The sequence below is a fragment of the Tursiops truncatus genome, chromosome 8 (genome assembly GCF_011762595.2).
Source record: "Tursiops truncatus isolate mTurTru1 chromosome 8, mTurTru1.mat.Y, whole genome shotgun sequence".
Classification (NCBI taxonomy): domain Eukaryota; kingdom Metazoa; phylum Chordata; class Mammalia; order Artiodactyla; family Delphinidae; genus Tursiops; species Tursiops truncatus.
The window spans coordinates 106,299,475-106,324,847 of NC_047041.1; the positions used below are offsets into that span (position 1 = coordinate 106,299,475).

Genomic DNA, 25,373 nt, shown 5'->3' on the forward strand with positions numbered 1-25,373 from the left:
TGAGGACAGGGTCCCCAAGCTGCTTGTCTGGGGGCGATGACCCTCACCTGTTCGCCCCTCCCCCCTTGAAGGGTCCCAAGACCTGGGGGTGGGGCTGGTCTCATAAAGGGCTATCAGGGAGAGCTTCCTGTAGGAGGGGGCTTTGAGCCTGGCTGGAGACCAAGGGAGTGGTTTCAACAGATGGAGAGGGGACAGGAGAACCCCCCGGCAAAGGCACCAGCAAGAGCAAAGGCTTAGCGGGTGGGCTGGAGCCCGACCTTGGGTCGGGGGGACAGGAACAGCCCGGCCTCCAGGTGCTCCTGGGTCACGGGCGCCACCCCATTCCCAGGAACCCCAGGCCAGGGGGTTGAGGCTTCTGGGCCCCCTCACCGGGGTGGGCACAGACGGGGTGAGGGGTGCTGGGGTGTTGACGGGTGGGCAGCAGCTCCACGGGAAGCCAGGTTGTCCCCAAGATGGGTCGCTTGCTCCCCCAGGAAAGGAGGCGAGAGCAGGGCAAGATCAATTTTGTGATTCCACATTTATTAGGAAAAACCTGAACGGTTCAGAATCAAAATCACACTGTGAAATTCGTTGAAGCACAGGTTCCAGATCACCACAGATTATTCTGATTTCGGCGAGGCGGAGCAGGCCGGAGGAGGTGGGGCTCGCCAGAGGTGGTGGCGCCCGTCCGCTCCCCTGCGGCTCAGCAGCGGGTCGGGGAGGCCACCGTCTGTGTGTCCGTCCAGCTGCTTAGACCAGGCAGGGAGCTGGAGGTGAGGCCCACACGCAGAGCGGGGTTTGGGGACCCTCCTCTTTTCTCCGGAATGGGTAGGAGAAGCTGCCAGTCCAAAGTGGGGGACCTGAGCACCCCGGTTCCACTGGTGGGCAGCCCACCCCCAGTGAAGAGCTCTGGCCACAGCGGTGGACACGTCCCTCCCGTTGGAAGCTGTGGCCTCAGGAGCAGCTCCCCGCCAGCTCCTGGCCTGAGTCAGCATCTCTGGAGCTTGAGGGAGTCAGGCCCAGGCCCGGGGGGGCCTTGATTGGGCCTTGCCCGTGGGCATCCTTTGTTCGGCATGGGCTGGGCCTGCCCTGCCCTGCCTGGCCTGCCTTCTCCCTGGGTCCCCCTGGGCCTGGCTTTGAGGCTGGGGGTGGGGTCCTCACAGACCCTGTCCAGGCCGTCCCTCTGTCTCCCCTCAGGAATGCCCCGGGGCCTGCACACAGCTGTGCGGCTCCCTGGCCATACATGGGACAGACCAAGTGCCTGGGATGCCCGGCCTGACCTCCTGCCGCTCTGTCCCGAGTATCAGGCAGGCCATGGGGGGACCCCGGTCTCGGAGCCGAGAGGCCCCTCCTCCCAGCACCCAGCCAAATTCTAGTACCCGCTGGCTGGGAAGAGGCGGTCTTGAGTCCCCCAGGCAGGCCGCAGGGCCCTGTCGTCCACCGGGCGTCTGGGGCCCTGGAGGGCGGGACTGCCGTCTCGGGCCTTCGAGAGGGGGCTGAGGCCTAGCGGTGCCTGTGCTGAGTGGGAGGTGGGGTGGGCCGGGCAGGGCTCCTCCGGGCCTCCCCTCTCAGGCCTGGGCCCCGAGCCCCCATCAGGAGCCCTTGTCGGGGCCCCCGCGGGGCACGGTCAGCTGTTCGTAGGTGGGTAGCGCGTTGCTGGGCAGGAAGAGCTCGGGGTTGATAGAGCCACCGCTGTGGGGCTGGACCACCTGGGCCCCGCCCCCGCTGGAAGGCCGGCTGCCCGGGGAGCCTCCGTGGTGCTGGGCGAGCAGCTGGTGCAGCATGTCTGTGATGAGCGCCAGCCTCTGGTCCAGCTGCGTCACCTGCGGGGACAGGATCAGAGGTGAGCCGGGCGGTGTGCAGGTGGCCTCAAGGCCTGGGTTCCTTGAGGGCCAGGGGAGGGGCGGGGCCTGGCCTTGGTCACGGCTGTGTGTGTGGAACGCACGCGCGTGCACGTGTGTGTGCGTCCGTGGCCCCTGTGCAAGTCTGCACGTGTGCACACACGTGCGTGGAGGGAGCCCCGCTCTGCAGCCCTCACCTGAGACCCAGTGGCTGAGCAGGTAGCAGGGCGGGGCCCCTCCCCTGCCATCTACCCCCACCCCCATGCCCACCAACAGGGTTTGTGCCTCAGGGTGCTCTTGTCAGGCCGGGCACAGTCCTCAACTCAGCAGGGGCACCCCCATCTTCCCAGCTGAGCCCCCAAACCTGTACCAATCCCCAGGGGTCAGCCAGGGCCACACGCCCACCATGCTTTTCCCAAAGGCCTTTCCCACGCTGAGCACTGGGGTTGCCCACCCCACGAGGTGGGGTCGCCCCATGAAGCTGGAGGGGAGGTGGATGGAGGATGGACCTGGGGCTGCAGGTACTTAGCAGGGGCTGCTGGATGGCCAAGATGGGGTGGGGCTGGAGTGAGCCCCGGGGGTGGGAAGAGGACCCCAGGGCCCTCAGAGCAGGGGCAGGGGTGAAGCAGACGTCCTGGCATGAGCCGGCATGAGGCGTGGCTCACCCTGGGGCCTGCAGTGCCCTTGGGGGTGGTTCCCCCAGGGTCTCCGTCAGAAAATAATACCCGCCTTGGGTACCTGGAACACTGGAAAGACTAGAAACGATGGGGGAGGGAGCGGAGGTGGCCAGATGGTCACCGATAAGGGCCAAGCTGCGAGAACACAGAGCTGCTTCGGGGGAGAGTGTGGCTGGGGTAGACGCCCGGGGACGGCTCCGCCAGGGGTCAACGCCGGGGCTGCGGACGCGGCAGGCCGGGCTGGCTGGGGCCGGCCGTCCACCTGGACACACACACGGTCCGCGATGTGTGTGCTCTGAGCCGCCCTGGGCCAGACTGCCCCAGGACCCACCTGGGCCCCACTGCTGGCGGCAACATCCCCACCCCAGGACCGGACGGAGCCGGGTGCTGGCCAAGCGGGTCAGCCCCGGGGAAGATGCTGTGGGTTGAAGAGGCCACAAATGCTGTGGAGCTGGGTCCCCGGGTTGGCCCGGGTTGGGCTTCAGAGGCGGGTGGGGCAGTCCACAGCCTCTTTCCCACGGTGGACGGTGGACGCTGAGTCAGGGGGAGGGCAGGGCTGGCTGAGGGGGAGAAGGGGAGGGTTCTCTCCTGAGTTGGGGCCACGGGGCTCTCTCGAGACCCAGCAGCAGGTAGGGCAGGATGGGGGCTGGAGCGTGGAGAAACAGCCCCCTATCAGGACGGCTGCCTGTGACCCACGTCCCCAGCTTCGCACAATGGCGGCTGCAGCATTGAGGCCAGTGCTGTCTCCTGGGGCCTCCTGGGCTCCCCTGCTGCCTCTGCCTCCTCGGACTGTGCGGGGGACTGAGACCTCCTCCCCTGCCCCTGGGCCTGGGGACAGGGACAGCTGCATGTCTGAGGCCCCCTCAGCCAGGCCAGGGGGGCCTAACCTATTTTCTCAGACACATCTGATACCGGAGCCCAGGCTATAAAGGGAAGGGGGTGCAGAGCTTCTCTGGTTTAGCTGGGCTAGAGCCTGAGGCCCTCACTCAGCTCTCCCCACCCCTGCATTCCCCCGGGTGCCTCCCTGACACCCTAGTCCCACCATATGCTGAGGCCACCCACAGACGCAGGCCCCGAGGCCCCAGGAGAAGAGTCTCGTTTGGGGTCTCTGGCTGGGACCCTGGCAGCCCAGCCAAGGGGGGCTGGGGAGGACCCTCTCCTCGGCCCAAGACCGCCGGGCCCCCAGTCCCGCTGCCTGCCTATGCCCTGGGAGACCCGTGGGGGACCCTGCGCGCCTGGTAGCCTGGAGCGAGCCTTGCACGAGGCTGGTGCGGGCGAGCTTCATGTTGCTCCGCTGTGCAGGCCCCGGCTTGGGTATTGATTGGTTTGGCACCAATTAGAGCACCAAATACATTACAGAGGAAAATTTGTGGTTTCATAAATTTTCACTTTATGCCACTTGAACATCTGTTGAAGCCCCCAGCAGGGCAAGTGGGTATGGAAGCCTTTATAGGGTGTTCTTGGGAAAAAAGGAAATGGAAGAATGGCTGGGATTCAGGAAGGGGTGGGGCTGCCGGCACGGCTGGAGAGGGGGCGCATCCCAGGGGGTTGATAGCACAGCCCCCACTGGGAGCAGGCGGGAGGCTGGCCCCAGGCCGATCTCGCCCTCAGGGGGCCACCTGGGGCACTCAAGCCCACCTCGGCCCCCTGGGCTGCTGCTCATGGGAGATGGGGCTTTGGGGGGGCTCACCGGGCTCCCTGGTCCCAGGGGACATGCTCCCATTAGCCAGACTGCTGGAGGTGGCAGGGGCGCCGGGGGCGAGCTCGGATCTGGGCCAGAATCCCAGAGCCGGCCCAAAGCCTGGGCCTCACGCCTCCGCCTCCTTCTCGCACAGGAGAGGAGCGGGTCTGGGGAGGAGGTTAACATGCCGCCACTGATGGGACGGGAGAGAGAGCAAGTGGGGCAGCCCGCAGGCCAAACCAGACTCCTGCCAAGGCCCCCCGGCCACCTGCTGAGTCCTTGTGGTCCTCTGGCCACCCTCAGGGTCCCCCTGGGTCTTCCTGGCCCCCTGCAGGGTCCTCCCGCCTGCCCAGCCCCAGCCTGATGGGCGGGGATCCTCAGAGTCACCCGCCTGGTCCGGCTTCAGGGCGTGGTGATCACCGGGTGGGCCAAGCCCTGTGAAGCCACGTCTCCCCCCACCCGGCCCCCCGCCCTTGGTGGCTGACCTCGGCGCCACACACCCGGGGCTGTCTGCTGCTCGTCGCTGGCTCTGGGCTGCCTGAGCCTGCCCTGCACTGCCCGGCCCCTGGGGCCCGGTGATGGCCTCTGCCCGGGTGGGCTTCCGTCCTTCTCAGCGACTGATCCCCTGTCCCCACAGTGTGGGGTGAGCCTGGTCAGGCTGGTCCAGGAGGCCAAGTCAGATCCCACGCTGAGACCTGGCCGCTGTGCTGTCCTCCCTGGGCCTCACTTTCTCAGCTGGGAAGTGGGGGCATGCTGCTCCTCCCGTGGGGGGCGTTCTTGAGGATGGAGCAGGACAGTCGTGTAGGAGCCTGCGCCCGCGGGCTCTGTGAGCGTGACTCACACCTGCCACGCTTCTCCAGGGCTGAGCACGTCCCAGAGAGATGGCCCCTGGGTCCCCCCGCCCTGGGTTCTCCTCCTCCCAAGGAGAGCGCCTTTATCTTGCTTCATGTTCGATGGTGACACCCAGTGAGCACTTCATTCGGCCGGAGGGAGCGGCCTGAGCCGATCCCCAGCCACAGAGAAGCGCGTGCCTCCGGGCAGGTGCCCAGGTGAGGCGCTGTCACCCGCAGAGGAAGGCAGTGCCCGCTCGGGGACCGGGACGGCGTTCCCCGGGAGCCGCTGGGGCACATCAGTTTTGGGGATCTTGGATCTCGTCATTATTTGCAATTTGATAGTGACCAAAGGGCAAGGCCAACAAAAGCTCCCTTGTTCCCTGCCTCCATTCACCAAATTAATAACCATAAGAGGACTCCCGGCCCTCGGAAGAGAAAAAAAGCAATTAGAATAACAACCAGTTAGAGAGCCCCGGGCGGTGGTGACAAACCCAGGGGATGGGATTCCTGTTTGATGTGCTTATGAATTTGTTTTCAAAAGAAAATCTTGAAAAAGAGTCTTTCAAGGGAAATTTTTGCAGAACCTGCTCGGCCTTGATCCCAGCTCTGGACCCGCCCGATGGCCCTGGCCACGTGCAAGCCCTGGGCTGTCTCGGCCACACTGGCCAAAGACGGGCAGGGGTGGGAGACACCGAGGCCTGGGGCTTGCGGGGAGGGAGTCCCCTGCCCTGGGGGGCAGCTCGTGGTGCCCCAGGGTCCCCGTGGTCAACATCTAAAGGGGGAGGCAGGGCTCCCCTTGGGACAGCCCAGGACCCTCTGCAGGGTCACAGGGCAAAAGACCTCTGGGCTCTCCTCTTGTGTGCAGACTGTGCTGGACCAAGAGCCACTGAGCCGCTCTCGGGGGCAACGAGCTGGATGCCAGCCCTGGGGCCAAGCTGGGCTGCTGGGAGTTGGGGGTTCCCGGTATGTCATGGGGTGCGCGGGGGCCTGAAGCTCCGGGGAGCCCTGCCCAAGCCCACATGCCGGCAACAGGCGCAGGGACATGGCCATGACTGCTCAGTGTGTCTGTGCACAGGCCCGCTCAGTCCTCCTGACGCCCTGCGACACGGCTCTGCCCCCTTCATGTCCCTTCACACACGGCAGGGAGCACGGGAGCGAAGCAGCCAGGGAGCAGGGGTTGCAGAGGGGCTGCTGCTGGCCTATCTCCCCCTTCTGCCCTGGCCACAGGCCTGCGGCACCTGCAAGGCCCAGCACTGCCCAGGTCACAAGCCCCTGCTCCCCGCTGCTCCTGAGCCCATTAGACAGGCGACACAGCTGAGGCCCGGGGACACAGTGGGCCTTGAGTCCCTGCATGCAGCTTGGAGGGACCAGGTGGGGCCCGCTCATAGCCGGGGCAGGTCCAGTGGCCCATGGCAGGGGTGCTGAGCCGGCCACACCTCCACCCCTGTCCCTATCCTGGCCGCCCAGAGAGGGAGCCCCGCGCTGGACAGCTCAGGGCCGAAACCCGCCTTCCCTGTGCAGGGCCCCAGCCACACCTCACAGTGCCCTGGGTGGGCAGTCCACCCTGGCCCCTCCCAAACATACAGTCTGTGAGGAGCCCCCAGCACGGGGCAGGACGCAGGGTATGGTGAGTGAATTCTGACCGGTGGGAGGAGTGCCCGCTCCCACCCCCATTGGAGCCCGGCCACAGCCTTGGACGACGGGCCTGCTGGACCCAGGAAGGACTCAGGCTGAGAGGTGACACTGCACCCCCCGGGCCTCGTGGCTGCCCGGTGGGGTTCAGGTGGTGGTCCTGGGCCCCCCCCATCCCAGCCCCCGGGACTCTGGGTTCTCCATCTCCATAGAATGCCATTTCTTGCCCTACCCCTGGCCCTGGCCCTCCCTCTGCAAGCCGCTGCTTGGTGAGGGAGGGGGTCACGGTGACCTGTGACCTTTGCCCCCTGTGCCCTCCAGCACATGCAGGTGATGCTGAACCCCCACATCTAGGGCAACGGATGCCACTGAGAGAAAGCGCCAAGGTGGGGGGACGCTGACTGCGTCCTGGTGTCTGCTAGACCATGGCAGGAGGAGGGCCACCCTGATGTGACAGCTGTGTTCTGCTGTCCTCTCACCCTAAGCACCCAGGCTCAGGCTAGGGACACACCCCAGACCCGCACACTCAATCCCTGGGGACCTCAGGCCTGAACTCAGACCATAAAACCATGGTTTTCCTGCACCTCTGTTGAGCGCCCCCCCCCCCCCCCGGCACCCACCCTGTTCCGCGCACATTTTCCTCATCCCAGAAAAGCACTCCAGAATCCCGCACCCTGCTCCACATTCTGACTGTCAGCAGAACTTGGGAACCCCCTGCCCACCCCTGCTCCCAGCCCAGGCCAGACCGCCAATTTTTTATGCTAGGACTATTGCAGTAGCCTGCCAGGTAGCCTTCCCCCACAATGTGGTCCTTTCAAAACACAAACCAGGTCACATCGCTGCCCTACTCACAGCCTCCTGAGCTCCCCCCTCACTCCCAGGAGAAGCCTGAGTCCCACCTGTGGCCCTCGACCTGTCCCCCGTTGCTCTACGGCCTCCCCCACCTTCTTCCCTCTGCATTTACTCCAGGCCGCTCTGCTGGCCCTCAAACGTGGCAGCGCGCGCCTGCCTCAGGCCCTTTTCCCCAGCGGCTCCCCTGCCCACATCAGCCACCCTCCACCCTCGGACCTCACCAAAAGCACTGATCGCGGCCATGTCCCTCCTTCTGCCACGGCCCCCCACCATCCCCACGCTGGTCCTTATTTGCTCCAGGGCCGCTGGCCTGCGGTTGTGTCTGCTCACTCCTTAGCTGGTTCTCCCACTGGAACTGGGCTCCAGGAGCCCCACTCCTCTGCCTGTCCTTGGTGGTACACAGAGGGCCCTGTTCACATTTGTGGAACGATTATGGTGGGCACTACACAGCTCAGAGCCTCCACGCCAGAGCCCCCGGGGAACCTTTCTGCCAAGGGGGAAGGGGGCGGTGGTGCGGGGTACCTGCCTGCCTAGGGCCAGCTGTCCTGGGGGGAGGTCCCTGCCCGGCGGGCAGCCTGGCCCCCGCTCCCGGGCCCTGCCCCTGGCGCTGGGAGTTTGGGAACGCCCCTCCCCCACGGCGAGAATGCGGGAACAGCACCCATAAATCATCCTTTCGTTAGAGCCCGTGGGGCTGGCCGGTCTCACAGAGCCGGGTATGAGTGGAAATAGATCACAGCGCTTCATAACATTGTAATTTATGGCAGGAGACGGTGTAATTGTGTTTATGACTTTGTTTTAGTGCTTTAGCTCTTGGAGAAAAATCAGCCCGTTTTCTAGCTGCCGAGGTTTTACTGCCAGTCCCCAGGGCGGCCGGCCTGCCGAGCTCTCTGTCCTGCGGCGCAGGGTGCACCCAGCCCGATGAGGACACAGCCTCGGAGCCTGGCCCACAGCCTGCTGGGCTGGGCGCGCGCTGGGCATGCGGGCCGGGGCGGGACGTGTGCACGCCGGTCTGTGGGGGGCCCTGGGGAAGGACGCATCTTGGGTGTGCAGGCCGCAGGGCAGCGGGTCAGAGCCTGCGGGGAGGGCCTGGGCACACAGACAGGCTGCCTGGGCTCATGTCCTGCCTCTGCCGCTTCCTGGTTGGGTGACCTTGGGTGAATCACTTGGCCTCTCTGAACCTCAGTTTCCCCATCTGTAAAATGGGGATGCTGGTAGAATCTCCCTCAGCAGGATGTTGTAAGGATTGAATGAATTAATGCAGGAAACCACTGGAAAGAGTGCTTGGCATCTGGCAAATTCTGATTAAGTCTCCTGTTGACCATTTTACTGTAATTATTGTTAGTAATTTGCCTGTGTGCAGCGTGGCCTGAGGGCCAGTTGGCACGTATGCGTGAAGACGTGTGTGTACGCGAGTACTCAGGCTTTACAAGGGCAGGGAGACTGCATGTGCAAGAGTGCACGCGCCGCCCCGGGTGTGGTTTTGCACAATTCCCTGTACCGTCCACCAAATCATTCCCTGAGCTGCCAAAGGGTGCAAGTGTATCTGCCTGGACCTCTGGGCCCCTGGGCCTTTGCACGTGCCACAGAGGTGAGCACCCTTCCACCAGGCGGTGATGCTGCTGGGATGGGGCAGCTCAGCGGGCGAGCAGTGGGGGCTTTGTCGGGTGCCAAGCGCACTCTCCTAACTGGGAGATAGATGCCACCATCTCTGGAACCCCTGGTCACCGACACACCAGCCGTTCTGCCTGTTTCCCAGGGTCCTCTGCCCAGGTGGAGTCCAGGCAGGGGGTGAACCTTGGCCAGAAGAGGTGGGCGATGTGGCAGCCACTTGCGCCCTGGCCCCTGGGACTGGTGCATTGGTTTAGCGTCATGAATCAGCCAGGGTGGGCGTTTCAGAGGCTGTAGACCAAGGCCTCTGTCCTAGCCACTGTCCCTCAAATCTCTCACTGTCTGGCTGCTGGGTGGCAGGTGATCTGAGCCGTCACCAGAGTCAGCCATGCCTCAGCTGGGTCCTCGGCACAGCATGGTCAAGGTCCTGGTCACCCCAGACCCTCCTGGGGGCCTGCCAGTTCCTGGCTGACCCTTGCTGACCACCCCTTAGGAGTGCAGGTTGCTTCCCCTCTGAGAGAGTGTCACGAAGGAGAGAAGAACCTTCTGCCTGCCTCACGGATACACGCTCACCCCGGGGCAGCCCCACAGATGCCTGGGGTCCGCCAGGCACCCGCAGCATTGCTTCCGTCCAGGCTGACTGCTGAGGGGGGCGGGTGTCAGGATCATTATCATAAACCAGGGCCACCTCTCCAGTGTTCATCCGCCGCAGCCAGGACAATCTCGCAGGCCCTCTACCCCACAGCCCAAGGACCCCCGTCTGCCGGCACCATCTCCACACAGACTCCCTCGACGCTCCGCCGCAGCTCTGCACTCTCCCGGGGGCCCCAGAACCCCGTCTCCACTGGCAAGCAGGTCTAACAGCGTCTTGGTGCAGCAGGGCCCAAAGAGAACTCAGACTTGCCCTGCCCGCAATCCCATCCTCCCATCTCAGAAAGTGGTACCGACACCCACAGAGCAAAGCACTGGATTCCCCTGGCGCTCGCCCACGTCCCACCCGCTCTCGAGAGCACACGCTCTGAATCCAGCACCGCCCCCCTCCACGCCCCCTGCCCAGGCCAGTGGCATCCCCGGCCTGTGCTGTTGGAATCACCTCTGCTTGACTGGTCCGTCCCCCTCCCATTCACTCCAGCGGCAGCCAGGCTGAGTTGTCTCCCTCTGCGGAATTACCAGTGCGCTCAGAATGAAATCTCACCTCCATCCACAGCCCCTGAGCTCCGCGCCACCCCCTCACCGTCCTCCCTGACACCCTTCTCTCAGATCCTGGGCACAGTCCTCTCGATCCTGCCTCAGGGCCTTTGCACTTGCCACTCCCTCTGCCTGGAAAACTGTCCTCCACCACGACATATAACCTGAGCTCAAATGTTGAGAGTGGGCTTCCCTACCGCGGCCAGGCCTTTGACCATGCTGTCACGTTCACGTCCCCAGAGGGTCTCCCAGAGCCTGGCACGTGGTAGGTGCTCACTAAATACACCTGGGATGAATAGAGTTGGTGTTTCACAGATATTTGCTGGATGAGAAAATGAGGTCTCTGCCATCTCCCAGGGCCCCAGTAGTGGGGTGGGGGGCAGATGTCCTCTAAGCCCATTGCTCCTTCCCTCCCCAGGATGCTGCTGGCCAGGCCTTTTCCTTGTCATTGACTTGTAAGGGCTCTTTGTATATTAAGAAAGTTTGTCCTTTGACATGGACATCACACATGTTTGTTCCTGGTGTGCCGTTGGTCATGTGAATTGGTTCATGGCAATTATGATTATCATTTTTGGTCATGTCATACAGAATTTTATTTACTTTTTCACTTTTTTATGGAGTCAGAGTCGTTTGCCTTGTCCATTGCGGCTTCTAGATTTTGTGCACGCTTGGAGTAGCTTTCCCAGTTCCGACCCTGAAACATCTTTTTCTAGGACTTTTTAGATCTGTATTTCACCCTTCACTCGTTGAACGGTGTGGGACTGATTTTGAGCTGCAGGCCTGCTTTCAGCGATCAGCCTGTCGATACATCGCACTTCGCTGAAGGACCTTTCTTCCCCCCCATGGAGCTGGAACATTCTTTCGTACATGCTTTGCAGTCTACGGCGAACCGTCTTACTCAGGGTGGTCTTAATGACATGTGTGGCTAGTGGGTGGCAGGGCTGTTCTTTCTTGAGGTGAAAGACATTGCTGGCTCCATCCGGGGGTCCAGCAAGGGAGGTGGCCAGGGGAGCACGGACCAGCTCTCACCTGGACAACCTCAGTGACCTCTGCCCTCAGCCCCACAGTCTGAGAGATTTTGCTTCTCTGCTCAGAACTCTGAGAAACCCCACTTTGAGCTCTGAACATAAAAAGAAAGTCTGGGGCGAGGCTCCAAGCTGTCACCCCTCCCCCAGGCAGCTCCAGCATGAGGCCTCCTCTCTGCCCTGCTCCCGCCTCTTCTCTCTGCCACCGCTGCCAGGAAGTCTTCCTGGATTCTCGCGTGGCTCACACCATCACCTCGCCCACATTTCTGCTCAAGGCTCACTTTCCCACGAGACCTCCTCGGGCCCTGAGCTAAACGCGGCGACCTGCCCCCATCCTCCATCTACTGTCTTTTCCTCCAGGACTCACACCGACGTCACTGGCTTATTTATTATATTTTCCGTCTCTAGCTGCCCGCCCCCCCACCCCCAAGGACGAAAGCCCCATGGGGGCTCTGCGTGTGCTGTGTTACCCATGTGCTCAGTCGACACCCCTGCACGCTGGGCCACCTCCTCCCTCCAGCCGCATCTCTGTGGGGGCCACGTTTGTGCCCAGAGTCGTTCGCAACCACCGCCTGACTGTGCCCACGGAGGCCGCCCTGCCTGGACTTTGGGGAGGAAGGCTCGTGGGACGGCTTACGGAGGGGGCAGTGGCAGAGTCAGGGGGCCCCAGGCAGCACACAGCTTCCTGGGCTCCACGGGAGCCTCTTCGCTTGGAAGGGGGCCTGGGCAGTGGGGACCAGGATACACAGAGGCCAGGAAGCTGCCCACGGTCACCTGGTGGGTGGGCTGGTGGAGGGGGAGACCCTGGCTCAGGATGGGCGGGGCTTGGGCCTCCCAACAGGCTGGCCAGCCCCCTAGCTGGGGCCTCAGGGGGGTCCCGCCAGCAGAGGCCAAGTGGGGGCTGCCTGCCCTGCCCACACGGGCAGCCCCAGGCTGGCCGACTCAGTCACCCTCCTCGGGGACGGGCGAGCGGGAATGTAGGGCAGGCTGGAAAAAGGCGCTGGAAGCCGAGAGGCCGTGTTTGTGTTGGCGGCAGGGCGGAGGCCCCACCTGCATTTGATTCTCCCCCGCCTCCCCCTCCCGCGCTGCCCCTCTGACGAGCCTCGAAGTCCTGGAAGCCAGGGGGACGCCGGGCAGAACACTTTGTACTGGGAGCCAGCGAGCACCCGGCCACCCCAGCCAAACCCCCAGCCCCGGCGGGCGGGCAGGCGGGTGACACGCGGCCCAGTGACGGCGGGCAGGTGGGCAGGGGCCACCCAGCAGCTCCGTCATTAGAGTCCCACCTGCCTCTGTCTGCTGCTACCCTGGCCTGGCTGCCCCCAGCCCCCCTTCCCCGCCCCCGCCATCTCGGGGCCATCAGCCAGGGTGTGGGCAGTTCAGGACCCCTGGGCCCGCAGTGCCTCTCGAGGTGGGTTCACCCTCCATGAGTTCCACAGCCAGCAGGCCTCCCTCCACCCCTCGCACCCCGTCCTTGCCCTGGTGAGACCCCTGCAAGCCGCCTACTGCTCTCAAGCCAAAGACACAACCCCGCCTCGGCCAGAGGGTCCCCCGCGGTCTGGGCCTTGTGTCCCACCCCGGCCACCGCCCCTTCCTGCCCTGCACTGGCTTCTATCAGTTCCTTGGATGTGCTGTACCCCCTCTCTGCCTCAGGACATTTGCACCTGCCGGCCCCCTTTCTAGAACGTTCCACCCATCTCCTGAACCAGCAGACGGTCTCGTTCTTCGGGCCCCGAGGCGAGGGTCTCCTCCTTAGAAACACCGCCACCCCCCACCCCGGTTCGCCTGCCATCACCTCCCTGCTCTGCCCCTTCCAGCCACTCTGGTCTGCCCAGGTGCCGCTTGCATCGTTTGCGTCCTAAATGTCCGCCTCCCTGAAAGCGGGGATACTGCCAGGCAGTCCCTGACCCCTGACCACCTGGGGGACTCTGGGCCTCCGTCGGCCCCCTGGCAGGGAGGGGACAGAGAGTCTGTGCCGCAGCTCAGAACGGAGATTGACGCGTACGTGGCTGGAGTGTCCTGGGGGCAGGGCCTAGCTCCTCTGGACAGACCCCAGCGTGCCCCCAGGCTCCCAGCACCTCCCAGTTGCCTCTGACCGCTTCCCCCGCACGCACAGCTTGGGGTTGCTTCTCTCCGTGCCTCTCTCCGTCCACCCTTGGCTGTTCTGTTCCCGCTCAGCCCTGGACTATGTCCTTTCTCCGGACACCTGCACAGCTTCCCGGCTGGTCCCCGACGGCACAGGCCCCCAGAACCTCTTCCCCGGACAGTTGGAGGCCTGCTGACCCCACGCCGGCCGGCCTCCAGGACAGCGCCCGTGCGCCCCCGCCCTGGCCACACGCTCTGCCCAGCTGGACTTCTTGCTGTTCAATGAACCTCTTTACAAAGGGTTTGTGTGATACAAGTACTCTTCGAAAACATTTTCTCTAAGAAGTAAAAACATTTCAAAGAAACATCCCCTTTGACCTGGCGCGTCTGGCTTTGTTCCCCCCCCCCCCACCCCCCCCGCCCCGTCCCAGGTAACCGTCTTAGCGATCTGGTGTTTATCCTTCCAGCCATTTCAAAACACGAGCTCGCGCGCATGCGACACAGTATCCATCCGCGGCAGGCTTAGCATGAACGGTAACATGAGATGCTAGGCTCTCTGCTCGCGCCCTTTCACTCAACACGGGTTTGGAGGCCGCCCGTGTTGAAACATGCCCACGGAGCCCGCTCCCCGGGGCGGCGGTGCAGCGGCCCTTTCCACGGGGCTCTGGAGACGCCACGTCGTCAGTGTCCGTCTGTGGACGGGGAGGCTGAGTGCGCCCCAGGCCACACCCAGGGGAGGGCACCGCTCTCCAGGAACGGTCTTCTTGGCGTCGGTGTCGGCTGCGAGGCTGGCCCTGCGGGGGCCCTTCCACACGCTCCCAGACAGGCTCCCCCGCCCCAGCCCCCCGCCCCTCCTCCGCTCCTCCCTGATCTGGGGGAGAGGAGCCCCCGCCCGCCCTGTCCTCCTGTCCTCCCAGTGCACCCAGGCGGCTCAGCCTTCCCCCCTCTCCCCAAGTCACCAGCCACAGAGGCACCCAACAGGGTCAAGGTTGGAGACTTTCAGGGCCCAGCAAATCCATCCAGAATCCCCCCACCCCTGCAGCTGCCACCCCGGGCCCGGTCACCAGCGTCCCCCAGATCCTGCCAGCGGCCCCCCACCTGCTCTCTCATGGCCACTCTTAGGCCCCAGGAGGGGGACGTTAAACCGGGGGCCCCCCATGCCCTCAGAGTCAAGGCCAGGGTCACTGCAGTGGCCCCGAGGCCATCACGATCTGGCCGGGTCCTCCTCGCCGCCCCAGCCCCGTGGGCCTTCTGTCCAGGCCCAGAAGCACCGTGGGCTCTTCGCACCTGCTGCGTCTGTGGGGCGGGCTCTTCCCCCAGGAGCTTCAAGCTGCCTCTGCCCACCGCTGAGTCTTCCCTTAAATGCCCTGTCTCAGGGCTGCCCAGGTTCTCTTTCTGCAAAGACACCCCTCCCGGCACGACTCCTTGAAGTAAAGACCTGCGGGAGGAGTGGATCGCCGCCACCAGAGGCCAGACTGCCCCGGTCAGCCCCAGGTGGGGCAACCAGCAGAGGGGCTGGGGGGCTTGGCCTCCGTGTGTGTGCTCTGGCACATGTGTGCCTGTGTGTGTGTGTGTGTGCGTGTGTACACGGGCAGAGTTCCACCAGGGCTGTGCTGGGCCCTACACTGGGGAGTGGGGGAAACGTGGGAACTGGCACATGGAGCAGGATCCAGGGGCGGTGTCAAGGGCTGGGGGGCTGGAAGAGCTGGGGTACAGGCTGACCACCCCCAGCCCAGGGGGGACCACGCCTGCCCACCCTTCAGGTGCCGGCGTGTCCAGTCTCCCTGCCTTTCCTGCCTCGGTCCTGGCCTGGAAACAGCGGCCCCATGACTCAGCCGCCCAGGGCCGGGCTGCAGCTGCAGCTGACCCAGACGGGCAGGCAGCCCCTGGCGCCCCGGGCCCCCCAGGCCCACACCCAGGTCAGGGCCACCCCCGGCCCCGCCCCCACTCCTGGCTCCTGCCCCTAGGACAGGATTCCCTGAATTAGGCCCCCTGAGGCTGGACCTGGGTTGGAGGCTGGGCCGGGGGGCTCTGGGCTGGGGTCCCAGACCCCGGGACCTGGACTCGAGCCCCTTTCCTGGCACCTGGAAGAGGCTTGTGGGGAAGGAGACGTGGAACGGACTGGAGCGCCCTTCCTGGAACCTGCCTTCCTGGGGAAGCCGCAGGGATTTCTGCCTGTCCAGGACCAAGCCCTGCACCCTGCCTGGCGTTGGAGGACCAGCTGGGGGCTTGGGTGAGCCTTCGCCACCTTGGGCACGTGACAACACCCTTCCAGGCCTGTTCTCTCCCGGCCTGTGAGACCCCCAGCCTGAGCCGGAAGCCCCTGGGCCGCATTCTTCCTCCGCCGAACGCCGGGCTACTCCCCACCTGTCTGCACACTCTCTGAGACGGGGAGCTCAGTCCCCCACGCCCTCGGTGGAGGGGCGGCGCCAGCAGCCCCAGAAGACGGGGCCCGGGGCCCCGCACCCTCTTTGCCCCCCCGGCCCCTCCTTGGCGCTTTGCTTCTCGGCAGTCGGGGCGCCAGCCGCCGCTCCCGCCCTCGCCTTGCCTGCTCACCTCCCCTGCCGAGCCGCCGCATCCCTGGGTCATGACTCACCCACGGGGGCACGTGGCCCCAGGGGGCCTGCTCTGTCACCTGGCCACGCAGATGCCCAGTGTGTGGGGGGACCTTGTGGCTGAGGGGGCGCTGCTGCACCTCTGCCCCACCCTGAGACCCAGTGTCCGGGAAGTGGGTGAGGAAGAGGGGGGAGCAGGTGGGCCAGGAAGCCGCTGGGGCTCCAGGCTGGGCCCGAGCGCTCCAGCCCCATCTGGACACACTTGGTGGGTCCCACTCCCCTCTGCTGCCAGCAACCCCCCAGGTCCCGGGCTTCGCTTCCCTACTGTTGCCAGTGGTCCCGCCCTGGGGCCTTTGCCCATGTGGTTCACAGGCCCCCATCCTGCCCGGTCTCCAGCCTGGGCCCAGCCACATGTAAACATGGGACCTGGCGTTCCTGGCGTCACCCCCCTGAGCCTTTGTCTCTGAGTCTGTGAGACAGGGATGCGAAGGGACGCGCCACGAGGCGGTGGAGGGTCAAACGTGCCTCCCCAGCAGGGTATCTGCCTCCTACCCCCGTTCCATCTCCAAACCCCTGGCCCCCAGGCCAGGCTACCTGCGGCTGCTGTGCAGGTGACAGGGCTGCCCCTCACTGTCCCCACGTCTGCACCCTTGTGCCCGCCTCATTCCAGCCGCCACACTGAGGCAGGTGACCTTAGGGGTCCCCAGCCCTGATCCCGAGGTGTGTGGCCAAGTGGCCGGGGCGCTGGAGGGGATGGGGTGGGGTGACCTTGGGGGTGCGTCAGAGACCTGGGGGCAACTGAGCAGTGGGGGCTCCCAGGACGGCCCACAATGTTCGGAAGGTGAGTGAAAGTGTGGGGAAGCCTCCACCCCGGAAGGAGGCCCCAGGCTGGCCCGTGGCCCACCTGGCCTGGGCTGACCTGAAGGCGAGACATTCAGGCCTTCCTGCGGCTCCCCGCCCACACTTCCTGCTCCTGGGCCCGAGAGGAAGAGCTCCTTGGGACACTGGGCCCGGGTGGGGGGCACCCAGGCTGACCAAACCGGGTATGGTCTGCAGGCTTCTGGGAGGACCTGGCTCACCCTCTGTCACAGCCTGCAGGTTCCCCATTAGTGCCTGGATCTGGGGGCTTTGGAGACCATCCTTGGTACCACTTGGGTCACAGCTCTGGGAGGCCCACACAGGCAGGAGGCCAGGGCCCTCTGTCAACCTGAGTTAAAGGTGGGAAGGGGGTGCCTACCAGTGAGCCCTCCTCTCTCACCGCTGCCCCATCCCATACAGCCCCAGCCCCCTGGCTACCCAGAAGGCTCCTGTCGGGGAACCAGCCAGCCCCAAGTCTGCACACGTGACATGAGGACACACCTGGCCTGCCTCTGCACCCGCTGTCCTGCTCTTCCCAAACCCAGTGGCACGTCTCCACCTCCTCCTCCCCAGGGCACCGTCAGACCGCCCCATTTTCTTCCTCCATTCTGGAGTTTTCTCACCACCAGCAGCAAACCCAGCTGAAGAGCTCCCATGGGTGGATATCTTTCATCCTCAATTCCTGACCCAGAGGCAACCCCTCAACCCTCCCTGCTGTCTCTTGCCTTTACCTTGGTATTTCTAAACCACACGCTTATATGTCTACCCCTTGCTTTTGAAGTTCTAGACATTATCTAGTGACTGCCTAACAGGGAAGACGAGAGATCAAGATTTCATTTTCACGTCTCTTGCCCCCGCCACTCCCCTATCCTGCCAATATAGTTACATTGCAATTCTAGGCTAAATAAATATTTACTGTTCGCATTTTACGTAAACATTATGTAACAGCATCACTATGTAAATGCTATTTTCAGCCAAGTCATGTGCTCTTCTATGATTATAGCTTTTTGTTTTCCCTGGGGTTAAAATTGCCTTTATGTTTTGCTTAGTTTTCAGTGCATCTGTCACTAGTTTGCTCTTGAACTCTCTGCCAGAATTGTAAAGCTTCTATCCATCCTGCTGAGAACACCAGCAATCTATCAGCCTTATCCTTTTTTCTTCTGGAAGTTTCTTCCTAGGGCCCTAGAAGGATTAGTTACTCTCTAGGCCTGCTGAATAGTTGTAATGCTAGACCTTCTTTCCCCCATCATGTTAGGAATGTCCTTGGCCTCTTTCTTTGCCGGGGGGGGGATGTGTTGGATTCCCCTGGTTCTTGGATGCCGTGCTTCTCCCTTCTGGTTTCCCCCTCCTTTTGCTGGAGCATATCCTCACATAACTTTCTGAGAAAAGGTATGTGGTAGGTAAAACTTCTGACTGTGCACGTCTGAAAATGTCTTTAATTTACTCTCAGACCTGAGAGTTTGACTGGGTATAGAACCCCAGATTGAAAATAACCTTTTTTTTTTTTTTTCTTTTCAGACAGTGAGGTAAACAGAGAGAAGGCCCCTTGGTCCTGTTGTAGTGCTGTACACATTCAGGTTCTGGGTGATCCAGCTCAGCTGGGACCCTATGGGTGGCAAATTTCTCCCTTGATTAGACTACCATCACTTCCATTGTCTCAGCAACAGCTGGGACTAAGCCCCTTGCCCTGAATCTAGTCCATCATCTCCTTGCTAGCTGCTCTCTTTGCCTCCCCACCCCCACCCCCCCCCCCCACACACTCTACACATAGCTCAGAAACATGTAAATCAGAGCATGTCACCTCTGGGCTTAGAGCTGAAAACCCACCTACAGCTTCTGATCAAGCGAAAACAAATCCAAACTCCTTATGGGGGCTGCCAGGCCCCGATTTGGCCCCTACCAGCCACCATCTGCCCCCATCATCTCATACCACTTGCCCAAGTCCCACTTGCCCGCGAGCTGCTGTCCCCCAATATTCCAGGCTCTTTCACCCCAGGACCTCGGGCCTGATGCTCCCGGCCCACAGCTGCACTTAGTAAAGGTTTGTTGAATGGCTTAGTGAACAGGTGAGTGAGGGAATCCACCTCCGCCTTAACCAGAAGCTTGGGAACCATCTAAGGCCTGGGGTGGGGTGGGGTGGGCTGCAGAGCCTGGCTGTCAGCAACACAAGGTGTCAGGAGGGGCCGAGGTGGCTGGGGCAGCCCTTCCTCTGCTCCTGGACGTCTGTCCAGCTCACGACCCTCCCTTGTTTGGTTTCTGCTTTTTTTTTTTTTGCGGTACGTGGGCCTCTCACTGTTGCGGAGCACAGGCTCCGGACGCGCAGGCTTAGCGGCCATGGCTCACGGGCCCAGCCGCTCCACGGCAGGTGGGATCTTCCCGGACCGGGGCACGAACCCGTGTCCCCTGCATCTGCAGGCAGACTCTCAACCACCGCGCCCAGGGAAGCCCCTGGTTTCTGCTTTGATGCCACCTCCTGGGAGACCCCCTGCCTGCCTCCCACACGGCTCACTCGCCGCCGCCTGCTTTCTTCCGCCTGGCCCTGCTTCTCCGGAACTCCATGCCCCACCCCTTGGCTTGCTGGTTTCTTGTCCATCTCTCCCTGGACTGAGTTTCCTGAGGAAGGGGTCTGTGTGGCCTCCCCAGCACTTGGGGCCACTCCTGGCCTCTGGTCAGTGCTTGAGTCACTGAGTCAACAGATCTGGGGTGGAGGCAGGTCTGGGGCCAGAGAAGAGGGTTGCCCGGGGAGCCCCACTTCCCTTGCATCCCTCTCTGTTCTCCCCCAGGCCCACCGGTGGCGGTGGCTGGTGAGGTGGGCTGGTTGGCCCCCCCCCCCGCGCCCCCCCCCCCAACATGCCCCAGAGCCCTTTGCCTGCCAGCTGCAGATCTGCCAGATAGGGGGAGACCTGCAGGAGTGCGGCAGCAGGCGTGGGGGAAGGGCTCGGAGCCGGGCCTGGCGCTCGCCCTCCAACGCCGCCGTCCTCCGAGTTTCCGTGACTGTCTGTGCGTAACCGCACCGCGGTTTCCATCAGCGCTGCCAAGTGGCGGCCGCTGGGCCTGGCCTTGGGTTCTGATCCCCGACAAGCCTGCTCTCTGTCAGGCAACCCTGGGAAGCTGGGGCGCATGGGGGGTGCAAAGGGTTAAGCTGCCCTCTACCACCCCGTCTCATTTCTCAAAGGCCGGGCCCTCTTTCCTTCCAAGTCACAGCTGACGTGAAATGTAGCCTTAAAATGCAGCTGACATGAAAAACAATAGCACTCCCTCGGAGAGGTTCTGCTGCGGGCTGGACGGCCCCCCGCCCCCCAATAATTACTCAAGACATTGGCATGAGCCGGGCCTGGTTAGGTAACAGGCTGCTCGCTCCGGAGACTTATAACTCACAGGCAGCTACACATGATCCCTGCAGACAACAAAATCGTTTCCAGGATGGCGGGGAGGGCGAGGCCTCGAGGAGGGGGTATGGGGCGGGGGTACGGCGGGGGGGCGGCGGCTGGGGGGGCTGAGACCAGGCCGGGTGGGGGTGGGTCCGAGGGAGGGCCTCCCGGGGGCCCCAGGGATGCAGCCTGGGAACTTGGGAGTCGGGGAAGCGTTTGTGGGAAGGAGTTCCCCGCCCCCTCTCTGCTCTGACTCCTACCCTTGCCCTAGTCCCTGGAGGGTGAGGCCGCTCTGGTCCAGTCTGTTACTGAGCAAGGCATGGGAGACACTCATTCATACTGAAGTGTGAATGACTAACCATGTTGGGAGCACTTCCTCCTTCTCTGTGGAAGATAATTAATTGTCTGTTTACTGTCCGTGGCCCCATTGAACACGACTCCCTCAAGGGCAGGTCCACATACTTTCCCCCGTGTTCCCAGCGCCTAGCACATAGCAGACATTCAGAAAATATTTGTTGAAGACGACATCTAACCCAAAGAAGGAAGCGTCAATAGTGTAACTCTGGGCACGCAGGGCGGGGCCCCCCGCAGCCAGTGCCAAAGGGATGCTGGCAAGAGGACGGCTGTGGACAGTTCCGCTCCCCTCCCCGCGCCCGCGCCCTGAAACCCGGGGCCCCTGGAACCTCCCGCAGGAAACGCCCATTTCCCTGGAAGGATGCTGAGCTGAGGCGGGTGGAGGACTCAGAACGTGTGGGCTGGGAGGGCCCTCCCCTGGCCTCCCCATCGGTCTCGCTCTGCACCCGGCAGCCCGGCAGCCCATCGCGCCCGGGGAGCCCGATGTCTGGGGCAGCAGCAGGAGGGAGGGTCCAGCTCAGGCCTGGCCTCTGCCACAGCTCGGGGAAGCGGCACCTCCCACTCTTTCTGGGCCCTTTTGCTCTGTGACCAGCTCTGGGCCCAAGGCTGTCCCTCTCCAGGTCCATCCGACCTCGGTCTCGGGCCCCAGTCTGAGGTCAAACACGCCACTGCTCCTGCACTGTCCCACGTGCAGGCGAGGCGTGGCTGGAGGAGCAGGCCCGCAGCTGCCCAGCCGGGCCCTTCGCTGGGCAGAGCAGCTTCTAGCCACCGACAAACACCCAGGCTCCCCACCCCAAATGCCCACCTCCTCGTCCCGTCACTCGGGCCACCAGGATTTATGAGGAACCTACTATGCACTGGCGTGGGGGTCCTGGTGACCCATGCGGTGGGATCCACGTCCCCGGTCAGGTCGGCACAGCGTCTGCTGTGGTCAGAGTGGACACAGCGGTAGCACCGAGTCAGACCACGCCCGGTGGGATACCCCAGACCTTGTTTCCGGCCCCCCGACGGTACAGTGCACCCCCTCCTGAAGTCACCTCCCCTAGGGTGATGGGACGCCCGAGATTCCTCCCCCGGGATCCCTTGCTGGGTGACCTCACTCACACACCCCTTCTTTCGGTGCCAGCTCCACACTGCCCGCCCTCAACCTCGCCAACCCCCCCTCTGAGCCGCACACCCCAGCTGCAGGTGGACACTCCCACGCAGACGTCTCAGAGACATGTCACGTCCTCCTACGCCGTGTTCCCTCCTGGGAATCACCTTGGCCTTCCCTCCCCCACTGAGTGGCCAAGACAGAGCCAGGGCGGGGGGGGGGGGTTCCTTTCCTGATGCTGTCCCACCCCCACCCCCATATCCAACCCACCCCCAAGTCTGAGGATTTCACCCCCTGAACATCTCCTGCATCGCCTTTCTTTCCACCCTGTGGTCCTCTCCTCCCCCTTTCTCCCAGGACTTTGGCCATGGCCCCTCACCTGTCTCGCCACCTCCTCTGGTCCCCCTGTGATCGTCTCACATTCCAGCCAGAGAGCAGCTCTTGTGGGAAGAGTTCATTACGTGTGTGTGTGTGTATGTGTGTGTGTGTGTGTCTGTAAGAGAGAGTGTGGGTGGGTGGGTATACGTGGGTGTAGCCGAGAGAATGCACTCGCTGTATAGCTTATAATGAAAAAGGACCATTTGGACCTCCGTTCACACCTCCGTCCCATTCAGGGGGCCGCTACTGTTAAGGCTTCCCTTTGGCAGTTCTCTTATCAGCCTTAAGGAACATGCTTCCCATATTATTTCTTGATTTATCAACTTCAGAATCTTTTATATAACTCCTTCCATGGAGGGTGAGGATTGAGCTCTCTGACACCGTCTTATGCATCCCCTCTCTCTCATTTCCCAGGATCGCTTCACCATTACTGTCATTCAGTCCACAGTGAGATCTACGCCCAGCATTTACTCCTTTAGAGCCATGGGCTCTGTGGTTCTCCACCCTGTTTTCTAGCATTGCCTACCTTGGGGCGATCCTCTGCTGTTTCAGAAGCCCCTTTGTGTCAGGTTGGCCTCTGAGTCCACCCTGTTCATCTTCCTGGGAGGCCTCCCTGGAGCAGCCTGGCCTCTGCCTGTGCCTGGGCTGGGACGTCCCCAGCATATCCCCCTGCACAGGCCCCACTGCTGCCTGCCTTCCGGAAATGCCTTCCTCTGTCCTCACCTGCTCCCACGTTTCGCTGGAGCACCTTCTCCATAACTTTCTAAGAAAAGGTGCGGAAAGTAAATTTCACGAACTCTCACGTGTTTTCAGACATGCCTTTATGGTATCCTCGCCCTTGATAGATACCTTGGCTGGGTATAGAACTGTGCTTTCCTTTGGAATTTTGAAGGCATCTTTGTAAGTCTTCTCTACTGAAAACCAACCTGTTCTGAGGCCTGTGGTTTGGTAGGTCACCTGTTAGGTTTTTGGGAAGGTTCTGGAAGGACACGAGGACACGGTGGCTGCCCTTTTAGTCCAGGTTCTCGGTGGGCTCTCCCTTCCATTGACATTTCCTCTCCTCAGCTGTCTCTCATCTCCCTTCCTGGAATGTCCAGTAGTCGGATGTTGAGTCTCCTTGGACCAAGTCTCCATGCTTGTTGGCTGTTCTCTCCTATTTTCCGTCTCTCTGTCTTTCTTCTACTTTCTGGGAGACTGACTTCAATCTTTCACTGTTTTTCTTTGGGTTTTTTTTGTTTTTAATTCAGTAGCGTATTTTACATTTCCAAGAGCTCTTTCTGGTTCTCTGTTTCTTTTTCATAGCATCCTGTTCTGGCTTAATGATTACATTATCCTCTTGAATTTCAGAGTGATCTTACAAACGCAACATTTTTCATATGGCTCCGCTGCCTAATGTCCTTTGGGGTGCCCCACTGTCCTCACCCGGAGTGCCCCTTCCTTGATCTAGCCCTGTCCAGCTCTTCACGCTCCCTCACCCCACTCACTCCCTTGGCCTGTGCTCAGTCCTCTACGTCCTCTCAGATACACAAAGCAGGCCTCTTCCTTCCTGCCTCGGGGCCTTTGCACGTGCAGCCCCCGTCTGGAAGGCTCTCTCCATCTCTCTGCTTCGCCGAGCTCATTTCCACTCATGCTTTGTGTGCAGATCACAGGGCGCTTCCTCAGATGCCTTTGCTGACTTCCTAGGTGGGGTCACAACCCCTGTTCTGGGTCCCTTCAGCTCTGTTTGTAGCACTCGGCATGATTTTTTTCCTTATTTTTTTCTTTTCCCAGTTTTGTTGAGATATAATTGACATCCAGTACTGTATAAGTCCCCACCCCTTCCTCCTAGAGGGTAACCCCCATGAGGGCGGGGTCTGGTCCATCTTGTCCGCTGCTGTACCCCAGGGCCCATCACGGAGTTGGGGCTTGTGTCAGTGTCTCACTGCTACTGTAACAAGTTACCACAAACCTAGCAGTACACAAGTTTATTCTTTTACTGCTCTGGAGGTCAGGAGCCTACTGGGCAAAAATCAAGGTGCCACGAGGCCTGCATTCCTTGTAGAGGCTCCAGGAGAGAATCTGTTTCCTGGCCTTTTCCGGCTTCTAGAGGTTACTGCATCCTTGGCTCGTGGCCCCTGCCTCTGCTTTCAAAGCAGCATGTGGCATCTTTTCTCCTCTCTGACCTCTGCTTCTGTCATCCCAGCCCCTCCTCTGACCCTGAACCTCCAGTCTCCCTCTCATAAGGACCCCTGCCATGACATTGGGCCCACCTGGATCATCCAGGGTGGTTCCCCCACCTCAAGAGCCTTCACTTAATTGCATCTGCAAAGTCCCCTTTGCAATGGGAGGTCACATGGTCACAGGTGCCGGGGACTAGGACAGGGACATCTTTGGGGCTGTTATGTGAGCACCGTGCTCATACGTGCTTGTAGAGCAGGGACACGGTTCCAGTGAAGGATAATTGGGGTCTCCTGGGGGAAGTGCCCTTTAAGGGGACACCTCAAGGACCAGGCAGGTAAGGGGGAAGAGATTAAGGGGGGAAAGAGGGCAGTGCCTCTGAGCAGCCATGAGGACTTCCAGCGGGACAATACCAGGACCTACCTCAAAGTTCCGGCAGCCACCATGAATGGTCTAGAACTATAGTCAGGGCAGAGGACATTGTTGGTGACTGGGGTGGTGGTGGGGAGTCTGTGTGATTCTGCCCTTGAGGGGCTCTTCCACAGGGCACTCCTCCTCGGTGTCCCCCGGGCTCTCCACCTGCTCTCCTTTGCTCTAGCTGAGGCCTGATGACCTCCCATCCCATCTGAGCCCACCTGGCCAGCCCCCAGGCTCCCTGCCCCCCGTAGCCAGAGCAACAATTCAGATCACACAGCGACCGCCACCGCCACCCCCCACCTGAAAGCTGGCCAGAGCTTCCCCTGGGCTGGCGTGAAGACCCAAGGTGCAGGGTTCTCACCACGCTGCCCCTGCCTCGCCCTGCCAGGCCCTTGGTCCCCTTTCCGTCCTCACTTGCCACATTCCTGCCCTGCACGAGCCATGTCCTCTGCACCTAGTATCGTACAGCTGGGAGGTGGAGGAAGCACCGGGCTCCAACGCTCACCTGGTAACCACTCCCTGAACTACAGGGTCTCGCTCCCGAGATGAGGAGTCACCAATCCTGATCCCACCCCCGTGGGACAGGAGCCTGATCCCACCCCCGTGGGACAGCAGCCTCACCACGGGGTGAACTCACGCCTGAAGAGGGAGTCAGGGGGCTTTAGATTAGATCTGACATCCTTAGAGAGATAGAAAGGGGTGCCAGCAAAAGGAGTGGGGATCAAAGACCTGATTGCTGTGATGGCCAGAGAAGCCTCCAGAGACTGGCCGATGAGCAGGACGGGCCAGCAC

The 25,373-nt window shown here is 62.1% G+C and overlaps 1 protein-coding gene across 4 annotated transcripts in view; it reads right to left on the bottom strand.

The window, feature by feature from the left end:
• Positions 1 to 504: 504 nt before the first annotated feature.
• KCNQ1 (potassium voltage-gated channel subfamily Q member 1) overlaps positions 505 to 25,373 on the bottom strand; it is a 348,762-nt gene continuing 323,893 nt past the window's right edge. For 3 of the 4 annotated variants that reach the window (XM_073809353.1, XM_033861432.2, XM_033861431.2), the window contains one exon: positions 505 to 1,802. In XM_073809353.1, the coding sequence (XP_073665454.1) occupies positions 1,572 to 1,802 (231 nt within the window). In that variant the 3' untranslated portion in view covers positions 505 to 1,571. The remainder of the gene's footprint in view (positions 1,803 to 25,373) is intronic. The other variant, XR_012333661.1, reaches the window with a different exon arrangement.